This window comes from Nerophis ophidion, linkage group LG06 (genome assembly GCF_033978795.1).
Source record: "Nerophis ophidion isolate RoL-2023_Sa linkage group LG06, RoL_Noph_v1.0, whole genome shotgun sequence".
NCBI lineage: Eukaryota > Metazoa > Chordata > Actinopteri > Syngnathiformes > Syngnathidae > Nerophis > Nerophis ophidion.
This window is the reverse complement of record NC_084616.1, coordinates 37,930,269-37,942,897: the sequence shown is the minus strand read 5'-3', so window position 1 is coordinate 37,942,897 and position 12,629 is coordinate 37,930,269. Positions and strand designations below refer to the sequence as shown.

Below are 12,629 nucleotides of genomic sequence, written 5' to 3'. Positions count from 1 at the left end.
AAGTCGGACACGTTTCCAGTGAAGGTTGGACTCCGCCAAGGCTGTCCTTTGTCACCGATTCTGTTCATAACTTTTATGGACAGAATTTCTAGGCGCAGTCAAGGCGTTGAGGGGTTCCGGTTTGGTGGCCACGGGATTAGGTCTCTGCTTTTTGCAGATGATGTAGTCCTGATGGCTTCATCTGGCCGGGATCTTCAGCTCTCACTGGATCGGTTCGCAGCCGAGTGTGAAGCGACCGGAATGAGAATCAGCACCTCCAAGTCCGAGTCCATGGTTCTCGCCCGGAAAAGGGTGGAGTGCCATCTCCGGGTTGGGGAGGAGACCCTGCCCCAAGTGGAGGAGTTCAAGTACCTAGGAGTCTTGTTCACGAGTGGGGGAGGAGGGGATTGTGAGATCGACAGGCGGATCGGTGCGGCGTCTTCAGTAATGCGGACGTTGTATCGATCCGTTGTGGTGAAGAAGGAGCTGAGCCGGAAGGCAAAGCTCTCAATTTACCGGTCGATCTACGTTCCCATCCTCACCTATGGTCATGAGCTTTGGGTCATGACCGAAAGGATAAGATCACGGGTACAAGCGGCCGAAATGAGTTTCCTCCGCCGGGTGGCGGGGCTCTCCCTTAGAGATAGGGTGAGAAGCTCTGCCATCCGGGAGGAGCTCAACGTAAAGCCGCTGCTCCTCCACATCGAGAGGAGCCAGATGAGGTGGTTCGGGCATCTGGTCAGGATGCCACCCGAACGCCTCCCTAGGGATGTGTTTAGGGCACGTCCAGCTGGTAGGAGGCCACGGGGAAGACCCAGGACACGTTGGAAAGACTATGTCTCCCGGCTGGCCTGGGAACGCCTCGGGATCCCCCGGGAAGAGCTAGACGAAGTGGCTGGAGATAGGGAAGTCTGGGCTTCCCTGCTTAGGCTGCTGCCCCCGCGACCCGACCTCGGATAAGCGGAAGATGATGGATGGATGGATATATATATATACTGTAACAGGAGATGATGTTTCTGCCTGGGTTGTCTTGGAAATAATAATTTTCATGGTTGCTCATGATTTTTTTTTTTTTCTAAATTAAAAAAGTTACATAACACGAGGAGTTCTGCTGTTGTCGTTTATCTAAAATTGTTGCATTTGCATGATCCAGTGAACCAGCTTAAGAACTACTTTTACAGTTTAAATTGTAATATTTGTTCATTGTATTAATGTATTCCTAACAGTCAATTGTTTTCATTTTGTAGCATGTCTCTTGGCTACACTACTTCCAGTAGGCTACATGTACAGTATGTTGTTGTTGTTTTTTGTCCAATCATATTCCAGCGTCTATGTGATTCCATGCCAATCATAACAAATTAGATTTCAGATGTGTTCCTTAATGACTGCACAATAATGTAAGTGTTACCCGGACTCCAAAAATATTAGTCTTAACGTTATTATTTCCTTGAAGAAAAGTTGAAAAATGAAATAAACATCAAAAGGGGAAAACAGCCGTTAAAATCCCTCACCTGCTTAATTTTAATTGAAACAAGCAAATGTTGTTAAATTAGGTTAACTATGACAGCCGCTAACATTCTCTCGACTATCCAATAATGTCCATCCTGATGTCAAGAATATGAGCGTACTGTGAAACTATTTCCTTAGACACCTTCAACAACATGTACGAACCGATTGTTTCTCCGGTAACATGTTGTGTGCAGCTTCCGCAATTACACGTACAAGATTGAAAGGCATACTGGGTGATACAGAGTACACTGATGGTTGTGATATAAACAACTTTAACACTTGCTAATATGCGCCACGCTGTGAAGCCACACAATACAAGATTGACAAACACATTTCGGGAGAACATCCTCACAGTAACACAACATAAACGCAACACAACAAATACCCAGAATCCTTTGTAATCGTGATACTTTCCTGAATATATTTTACACCCCCGCGCCCCCAACCCCGCCCACCTTACCGACACACGGGTGGGGGGGGGAGTGGCGGGGTTTGCTGCTAGTGGGGTGTATAAAATAGTCAGGAATGTCATGAATACAAAGGATTCTGGATATTTGTTGTGTTGCGTTTATGTTGTGTTACTGTGAGGATGTTCTCCCGAAATGTGTTTATCGTTCTTAATTGATGTGGCTTCACAGCGTGGCGCATATTACTAAGAGTGTTAAAATAGTTTATATCACAACCATTAGTGTACTCTGTGTCACCCAGTATGCCTTCCAGTCGTGTGCGTGTTTCCGCGGAAGCCACACACAACATGTTGCTGGACTGACAAGTAGATCGTACATGCTGTAGAGGGCGACAAAGCCGACGGCTACATTGAACGCCCCAATACTTATTATCTGGGTGACTGCCGGCAGTCATTCAAGAGAATAATAGCGACTCCTATTGTCTTCTTCGCTCTATGACACAAGTCTTAAATGGCTCTTTGAATGGCAAAAGATACCGAATCCCAGAACCATGTATATCAAATATTTCCAGATGGTTCAACCGCCACCCGCCCAAATCTAATTAATATCTATTTTTTCGTCATGTCAACCGCCCGACCCGCGGTTTATCCGCGGACTCCGCGGACTCCGCGGATGAGACCGCAAACCACGCAACTCTAGAAGGTATGGGGTGTACCAGTGGCCAAGGCATGGGCAACTTACACATATGCAAAAGCACCATTAATGCTGAAAAGTACATACAGCTTTTGGAGCAACATGTGCTGCCATCCAAGCAACGTTATCATGGACGTCCTTGCTTATTTCAGCAAGACAATGCCAAGTCACTTGTTTCAACAGCGTGGCTTCATAGTAAAAGAGTGCAGGTACTAGATTGCCTTGCCTGTAGTCCAGACCTGTCTCCCTTTGTGGTGCATTATGAAGCCTAAAATAACACAACGAAGACTGTTGAACAACTTAAAGCTCTACATAAAACAAGAATGGGAAAGAATTCCACCTGAAAAGCTTCAAAAATGTCTCTCCTCAGTTCCCAAAGATTTATTGGGTGTTGTTAAAAGAAAAGGTGATGAAACACAGTGGTGAACATGCCCTTTCCCAACTATTTTGGCACGTGTTGAAGCCATGAAGTTCTAAGTTAATTATTATTTGCAAAAAATTAAAGATAAAGTTCATAAGTTTGAACATCAAATATTTTGTCTTTGTAATTTAACATGGGTTGAAAAGGATTTGCAAATCCTTGTGTTCCGTTTATATTTACATCTAACACAATTTCCCAACTCATATAGAAATATATATATATATATATACATATATATATATATATATATATATATATATATATATATATATGTATATATATATATATATATATATGTATATGTATATATATATATGTATATATATATATATATATATATATATATATATGTATATATATATATATATATATATATATGTATATATATATATATATATATATATATATATATATATATATATATATATATATATATATATATTGACGGAGATAGATATATTTTTAAATCATAGTCATATTTGAAAACAGCTAAGTGTTGGGCATGCGTAGACCTTGAAGCTAGGAAAGTAATTAGCAGCCATAACACCCTTCTTATCTCAAATGTCCCAGGCTTAGAAGGAGAAGAGATGTGGATTCGCTCTGGAGGGGACGGGTAGGGGGGCGAGTGGGGTAGTGAAAAAGACAGCGCTTCCGTAATGTTGTCAGATCAACTAGGGCGATGCGAATTTAATCTTGTGCATAGATAGTCTCCCACAGATTTGGAAGAAAATATCAAAATAAGATACTCTGTCTAGGATTTATTTGAAACCAGCTTATGTGTCATCAAACGAACCTGGTCCAAACGCAACAATTTGGGGGCTCGTCCGGGATGACACGCTGAGGATTGGACATCTCTTACAATCTTTCGGACAGACTCACTTGGCCAACATATAAATCAAGGTAAGCATAGCCTTTTTCTAAAATCTGCATTAGGAGTCTGTTCTGAAGTCTGTAAGTCAAACACTGTTTTGTACCCCAGAGACAGAGTGGTGATTTTGATGGATTGGTTGCATTTTTGCCTTGTCCGCCACTACGAAAAAGTTGTAAATAAGCGGTTAACTCATGGCATTTTGTCAAGATTACCGTGACGGGCTGCTTCACTGACAAGTAAGCAAATAGTCCGGTGCGGCTCGCCCTGGGGATTTGGTCTCCCCTAAAAGAGTAACGGGTCGGATGACCGTTGTACGGATAGTAAGTACTCCCTGTTTGTAAGTTCCATGTGACAATACGTGTGCACTAAAATTAAGGATGAGTTGGAAGCCATTTGTAAAAGTACAAAAAAATATTCCTCGGTTTTGAGGTCCATGTGACATTAACGTGTGCACCAAAATTAAGGACCGTAAGGGTGGCGGCCCTTCTATACCATATGACAAATTCCGCGACTGGAGGCCATTTGTAAAAGTACAATAAAGTTCCCCAGTTGCGAGATCCAAGGGGCACTCAGGTTTGCGCTAAAATTAAGGAAAATAGACACAATGGCCAAGGAGTGTGACAGACAGGAACGTGTTGGCGGCTGAGAAAATGTAATAAATCGTACTGTTTAATGATCAATTGAATGTAAATGGGTTGTACTTGTATAGCGCTTTTCTACCTTCAAGGTACTCAAAGCGCTTTGACACTACTTCCACATTTACCCATTCACACACACATTCACACACTGATGGAGGGAGCTGCCATGCAAGGCGCCAACCAGCACCCATCAGGAGCAAGGGTGAAGTGTCTTGCTCAGGACACAACGGACGTGACGAGGTTGGTACTAGGTGGGATTTGAACCAGGGACCCTCGGGTTGCGCACGGCCACTCTCCCACTGCGCCACGCCGTCCTATGTACTGTTGTCGACAATGAAATTAACAAGTAGAGTTTAAAAAGGAAAAAAAAAAAAATAATGTTTCTTAAAAGGGTAAGAGGGAGTTTACAACACTCGTAAAGTAGTGAACTCAAACATTTGGTAAATTAAGAAAAGTAACTCGAAGCTTTATGGTAAAGTTAAACGTAGAGAAAGAGCCTTCGTGCAGTTTCTTTCTTTTGTGTGTGATTGCTTATGCGCGCGTGTATGTGTGCGTGTGTGTGTGTGTGTGTGTGTGTGTGTGTGTGTGCGTGTGTGTGTGTGCGTGTGTGTGTGTGTGTGTGTGTGTGTGTGTGTGTGTGTGTGTGTGTGTGTGTGTGTGTGTGTGTGTGTGTGTGTGTGTGTGAAGTATAGGGAAGAGATGGATACAGGATGTGGTTTGTAAATGAAAAAGCAAGTTGAAGAAAGGATGAGAAAGTGACAAATGAAGGTATCCGTAAATGGTATTCGTGTGTCAGCGTATGCTGTTGGGGATGGTTCGCTGCAAGTTTGTTTGTTTGTTTGGTTGGTTGGTTGTTAACTCTTAAAGCTGAGATACATATGTATTTTATAGTTGTTCTTATAATACCTACTTCAGAAATCATACGGGAAAATTATCCATCCATTTATTTATCTTCTTCCGCTTATCGCGGGGACCTAAGCAGGGAAGCCCAGTGACTTTACTCTCCCGGGCCATTTTGTGTAGGTCAGAGTCATAAATGTTGTTTGTTATTATTAAGGTTTGATATGATACAGCTGTGCTTCTGGGTGAGACATTTGAGATAAGAGTTGTCTTAGTAGACACTGGTGCCACCCACTCATCTCTAAATGCAGAGGTACCAAAGAAACTGTGTGCTTCCCTTTTGAAGGTCGAAGGCTTCGCTGAGGTCACAAGAATGTTACCTGTCACCAAACCACTTCCGGTTCAAATTGCTGGACTCACACTGACGCACCCCCTTCGTGGTTGACCTGCACACACCGTGCATGCTTGGTAATGACCTGCTGTACAAACTGTACCCTGACATTCAATATTGCACAAAAGGGACCTTCCTGGTGTTACCTGACGATACAACCACCAAGCTGCGACACCACTATCAAGGCTCCTCCATGAGCATGAGCTCATACCACAGCTTGGAGCACCAAAAATGGCTGAGTACCCCAAATCCTGCTGCAACTGTTCTATCAATGAAAACCCTGGCTGACTCAGCTGTTTCCGTGTGTACCACCACCCGGCCCGCCATATGTTATGATAACCAGTTAGACGACTCATACCAGGAGGCCTTTGACTCCTTTTATATATATATATATATATATATATATATATATATATATATATATATATATATATATATATATATATATATATGTACATATATATATATATATATATATGTATATATATATAGGAACTCAAGGTGGGGCTGCTCATGTTGACATATCTTTGCAACAACTAGCATGGTATAAGATGGACACAAATGCTGTCCCACATTGTTCCCTTGCTCTCTGTCCCGCCTACGAAACCAAAGACTTAGGTCCAATGATGAAACAGGGCGTAGCTGCCGATGATTGAACCGACACACAAATACCACATTTTCAATTGTTTCTGTTGTCTGTTAAACACAAAGCTGTGGGCTGCATTTTGGACACTGCGGCTGTCGGCTACGAGGAGCTAGCAGCATCACAACATCTGAACTAAAACTACACATGACATTTAAGCATATCAAATAATTATAGTTGCTTATTACATGCACAAAGTTGCCAAGAGAGAAGTTTGATGGAAAGTATTCAGTAACAAACGTGTCCGCATCATTCAACTTTCTAAAACATGAGTTTGACTTAACGAATTATTGTGGCCACCAGGTGTGGTAGAATGTCAAATTACTATTGCAAAAGCATCCGCCATAAGGTTAGTGTTTTTTTTAGTTTTTGTGTCAATATAAATATAAGCATATTTTGTCGCTTTCACCATATTGAATAATTTACTTGACTATCAGCTAAACTTTTTCTTAGATGTTTTTGAAAGTGATAGTACTACAAACACAGTCCCTTTTTCAGAAACAGAAGGGGTAGGAGTTGAGGGTGGATTCAGACTTCTTAAAACAAAATCGACAATTATCCGACTCTGACACATTCCATACTTTTAACATTTTTCAGTTAAAAAAGCATAAAGTCGAGTTTGGAGGTGGTGATGAAATCATTGACTAAAAGTGATTTGTTATTCAGAGACCCGACATTCAACAGACCCATCCTGATGGTGTTATTGACAGGCTTCGATGTTGGCTTTGATTTGGAGAGAATAGGAATGAGACTGTTTAGGTTAGCAGGGTGGCTAAGTTTCCCAATGGTTACTCTCTTGGTTGTCACAACAGGAATGTAGAAGGTGCCATGATTGGATGTAGGCATGACTGCTGTCAGGGCGAGGCGGGATTTTCCATAAGGGGGAGTAGTTCTAACATTTTTTCAGTGGGTAAAAAGTTGTAACTAAATTTAATTTGAAAATAACGATTTTGCGCATCAATAGTGGTTTAATAGATTAATTTGGAATATGGAGGAGGTGAGGTAACATCTGTGTAAAGTTTGTGATTTCATTGATATGATCAATCGGGTACAAGGGAAAAGGTACTTGCAGACTTGCTTTGACAATTTTAGTGGTTGGCTGGAAGCAACCACAACCTAAAAAGAGGATGCAAAATAAGTAATTAAATTGCTGTTCGGATCTTTACATATTCTTGTTTATTGTTCCTTTTTGGTATCACTCTGTTGTTTGATGTCCTTATTTCCTGTTTAGTCTGTCACCATGGTAGGTCATTAGTTCACCTGCCCCTTGCTATCCACGTAATCACCTCCCTTATGTAAGCTTCGCGCAACAAGTGACGACTGCTTCGTATGTATTTTCTAGCTAGCTGACACGCTACACCTTTGTTTTATTCTACCTCTCATGCTAATGGTTTGTTTTCCCTTTTGTGTGCCTTCGTGCCAAGTTTAGTGTTTTTCCGTGTATTATTCCTAGCCTCCATGCTAGTGTCTTGTGTTTGCTTTTTCTGTTTAGCTCCAGTGTTTTGTTCCTTGGCCCTTTAGTAGTTAAATAAATACATTATATCTTATCTTTGCTGTGTTCTTGCCGACGCATCCTTGGAAGAACAAACGTCGCTATGTCACACAGCCATTACAGTAGGAACCCAGCATCGAAAGGTTCTTCCGCGTCAGGCAGCCACGAGGACGTCATTGACGAAGGCACGTGGATGGTGCTTTGAGCGATGGAGGCTGAAACTCTCTGCTGCGCACCGGGTGATGACATGATGTGGGGCCCGGATGGTTACCTGGTCCCAATCGATGCCTCCTGGTCCAGTGAGTTCCCTTCCCAAGACGCTCGCACTCGTCAGCGTAGGCGGAAGCCGCGGAGAAAGGCTTGGTCTCGCAACAGTGACGCTCTTACTCCACATCCTCTTCCTCCTGGACACAGCCACCAACAGGCAGCACACAAACACCCTCCACCATTGTTTGGTGATCCTATAGCACACTTTGCTAATAGTTTCACTGACTGGGCTAACTCCCAGCTAGAGACCGGCGTGGATGACGTCATTTCGTTGATGCCCCTTGGTGACGTAATCCCGCCCACCGTCAATGATGATTTTTTTTTGAAGACTCTCCCTCTCAGCAACTTTGTAATGACTTTAACGTTAATGATAAAATAAAATATTATCAGGACATTTTTGCCAAGTGTAGGTCTGATCAACCACATTCTCCTACATTTGTGACTCCGCCCCTAAGGTCTCAAGCCCCGCCCAAATCAAAGGATTATTCCATTTTTTTTAAAAGACATTTTGCACAATCTAGAGGGGAGGAGTCTGCCCACCTCCTTACCTCCCTCCCCCCACCCTTAGAGACAATCTCACACCACAGGGAGCGCGTCTGGAATCAGCGTCTTGAGGGGGGGCTTGTGCTAGTAGCTGTGCTATGGAGATAGCACAGCTGCGCTCAGCCAAGCCGCAAACTCCATGCAGGCCACCTTTATCGGTTCTCCAACCCGTCAAACCGCAACCTCCTATGAGGCCATCTTTACCTGTTTTACGGCCACCTTCACCTGTTTTTCGACCCGTTAAACCCCAACCTCCTCGTAGACCCCCTCCACCGGTTTTTCGACCCGCTTAGCCACAACCTCCAGCGCGTTGTCCTCCACCGGTGTTCCGTGCTGTCAAACAGCGGCCTGCTAGGCTGCATCCACCGGCACCACGGCTAGCACCTCTAGCTAGTCCTAGTCCTAGCCTGGTTTTCACACCAGCATCAGACTCAAGCCTGGTTTTCACAGCAGCATCTGACTCAAGCCTGGTTCTCGCACCAGCATCAGACTCAAGCCTAGTTTTCACACCAGCATCCGACTCAAACCTGGTTCTCGCACCAGTATCCGTCTCAAGCCTGGTTTTCACACCAACACCTGACTCAAGCCCTGTTCTCACGCCAGCGTCTGACTCAAACCTGGTTCTCATACCAGAACCTGACTTTCACCTGGTTCTCATACCAGCACCTGACCCTCGCCTGGTTCTCATACCAGCACCTGACCCTCACATGGTTCTCACAACAGCACCTGCTCCTAGGCTGGAGCTCACTCCAGCACCTGCTCCGAGGCGGGAGCCCACTCCAGCGCCTGCTGCGAGGCTGGAGCCCACTCCAGTGCCTGCTCCGAGGCTGGAGCCCACTCAGAGCATTTCCGAACAGGAAAAGGCCTGCTTCCTAGCCAAGGAAGAAGGTGTGTGTGCAATGTTTGGTGACCAATGCTGTACCTTCATTCCTAATAACACCACCCCCGATGGCTCGGTCCAGAGGGCCTTAGAGGGCCTCCAAGCCCTGTCTAAGGAACTTACTGAAGTTTCCGGTGTCTGACCCCTTTAAAGATTGGCTTCAAGGCACCTTTGCTATGTCTCTGAAGGGGGTCAAGCAAAGTGGTGACTTTCGAGAATTGCTAGTTTCCCTTGCTGACCATGACGACTTTGACGTGGACTCCCTCCATCCATCTCCCATGTAACTAGGCTTTTATTTTAGTGTGAGCTTGCTAAAACTTTAATGTGGGGCCGGTGCTTTAGAAGTTTTGTAATTGTGTTAGAGATCCTTTGTAGAAGATCTGAAGGGGGATCGACGGAGATAGATATCTTTTTAAATCCTTGTCATATTTGCATGCGTAGACCGTGAAGCTTGGAATGTAACTAGCAGCCATAACACCCTTCTTATCTCAAATGTCACAGGCTTAGAAGGAGAAGAAATGTGGATTTGCTCTGGAGGGGAAGGGTAGGGGGGCAAGTGGGGTAGTGAAAAAAACAGCGCTTCCGTAATGTTGTCAGATCAACTAGGGCGATGCGAATTGAATGTGTTGTGCTTAGATGGTCTCCCAAAGCTTTGGAATAAAATATCAAAATAATCCACTCTGTCTGGGATTCATTTAAAACCAGCTTATTCAATAATGAATAAAACATGTTCTGGACCAAAAATCACTTCATATTCTCTATTGAATATTAAGTATTCATATTCAATATATATATATATATATATATATATATTTTATATGAGACAAATATGCTGATTGTTTATGGACATTTTAATATTGTATCATAACGTGGACAATGAGGAATTGATTTGGTGGCACTTGTTCTTAAAATGGACTTATGATTATTTTCTTCCTTTATTACCTATTTTGGGTCCGCTCATGAGCCATGAGAAGTCAGCTTTTCATTAATCCAACTCTCATGACTAATTGGATTGACTCTAGGCTGAGTTCTGATGAACCTGTATACGATACAAGGCTGAAACACCATGTGATCTAAAGGATCACTACTGACAAAGCATCCAAATTATAACCCAAAGCCCAAATACCGAATTAGTGGATGCCAGAGATGTTACGATGTATAACATCATACCTATTCATAGCCAATGGCCAGGTTTCACACTCTGGTATCGGAACTGCACAAATACACCCCCAATCCACCCTCATTTATCACCAAGATGACACTCTGTACCTGCACAAAGAGTGTCTACATCTTATCCTGTGTTTCATAATCTCTCTGATGTTGCAACAAATTGGATACTTTTGTCAGACAATGCCGAGCGACAAATCATAAGGTTCATGGATTTGGAGGTATAGCATACTTTTTTGTACATTGTGTGACGTCACAGTATGAAGTTGGATTAAGACGGCACCACTCTGACATCACTACAGGATTGTGTTAAAGAACCACAAGAAAAAACTTTAAGTCAATTTATCAGCCTCCTATTTATTTTGTGTGAAAGGGGTTGTCTGCGTGACATACAGCTAATGTTAAGATTTTATGAATATCAACACTGAATTACTAATTTTACTTGTGATTTTAATAATATCTAATAATTATATCACACTTGCTTACAGTTTACAAAATTGTCAAATGATATGAAAGCATGTGTCAATAAAAAAGAGTATTATTTATTTAACACATAAACCTGAGGTTCAGATCAGGCTGATTTCAAAAATTAGTACAAAACAAATATACCGCAAAAGAGTCAATGTTGTTAAAATCATGTTGCTAAAATGAATAAACTGAATTAATCATGAATATATTTCTTAACTAAATTGTCAAAAAAATGTAAGTGCAAATGAAAATACAGTTTCACTTTTTGTCATAATTTTTACACTTAAGAAACTTCTTACGCTCTATCTCCAAACGTATTATGTTTATTTTAGATTGTCATTACTGCTACAAGTAGTACGGACCACAGCGGAGAAACAGATAATTGTTGGCGGCCTTCTAATGGGTGCTCGCGGCCCAACAACGGGCCCTGGCCTGACGGTTAAGAGACACTGATTCATACCAAACTGTTAAATATAGTTTAGAATTATCATAGGTCCCCTTTAAGTTTAAAAATTAAGGTATGCTTGCTTCCAGAAAAAATATAGCTTGACGTTTCCCTTATACCTGAGCCTTATCAACCTTATGCAGCAGGTACCAAATGTTCACTTAAGCAGAGGCAGTTCTGGGAGTAGCAAAAACTCAAAACATGAGTCATTACATCACTGCATAATTACTTGTTACAATGCACTGTTTTATTGCTAATCCCAAAAATGCATGTTCTTCACATCACTTCAGATTTTCAATTATAGCCTTCGCACAATTATGCCACGTATCCAAAATTATTATCCCCAAAATATTAACACACAATATCATTACCATAGTATAAACACATGTAAAATAAACATATTAAAAGCAACAAGCAGTAGACAAATGGCAAAAATAAAAAATGAAAACACCAACCTCAAGTATCACTTTATTCCTGGCTTTTGGTTCTGTTGGGTGTATAAATGCGGTGGACGAATCATTGGAGCTCTCCTTTTCCTCCTAGATGAGATAGATAGACAGATAGATAGATAGATAGATAGATAGATAGATAGATAGATAGATAGATAGATAGATAGATAGATAGATAGATAGATAGATAGATAGATAGATAGATAGATAGATAGATAGATAGATAGATAGATAGATAGATAGATAGATAGATAGATAGATAACAAATCATTAAATTACATCAGCCACAAACATTGTTTCTTTAAACTTATAACAACATAACAAGCTTGTCTTCAGCACAAGCAGAACAAAAAAATCCCTTTTAGTCCCCCAAAAATAACAAAAGTCTGTAAATTATCCGTCAAACTTTAAAGTAAATGGTAAATGGGTTTTACTTGTATCGCACTTTTCTACCCCTTTTTAAGAAGCCCAAAGAGTTTTGACAGTATTTCCATATTCACCCATTCACACACTGACGGTGGGCGCT

At 41.9% G+C, this 12,629-nt stretch overlaps 1 protein-coding gene and 1 long non-coding RNA gene across 4 annotated transcripts in view; one reads left to right on the top strand and one right to left on the bottom strand.

The window, feature by feature from the left end:
• Positions 1–12,629, bottom strand: part of LOC133554657 (muscarinic acetylcholine receptor M4-like) — an 83,682-nt gene that overhangs the window by 15,144 nt on the left and 55,909 nt on the right. For all 3 annotated transcript variants that reach the window (XM_061903646.1, XM_061903645.1, XM_061903647.1), the window contains exon 5: positions 12,110–12,193. In XM_061903646.1, coding sequence (XP_061759630.1) covers positions 12,110–12,193 — 84 coding nt within the window. The remainder of the gene's footprint in view (positions 1–12,109; positions 12,194–12,629) is intronic.
• The window catches only part of LOC133554658 (uncharacterized), a 75,509-nt gene that overhangs the window by 49,236 nt on the left and 13,644 nt on the right, over positions 1–12,629 (top strand). The gene's annotated exons all lie outside the window — the stretch shown is intronic.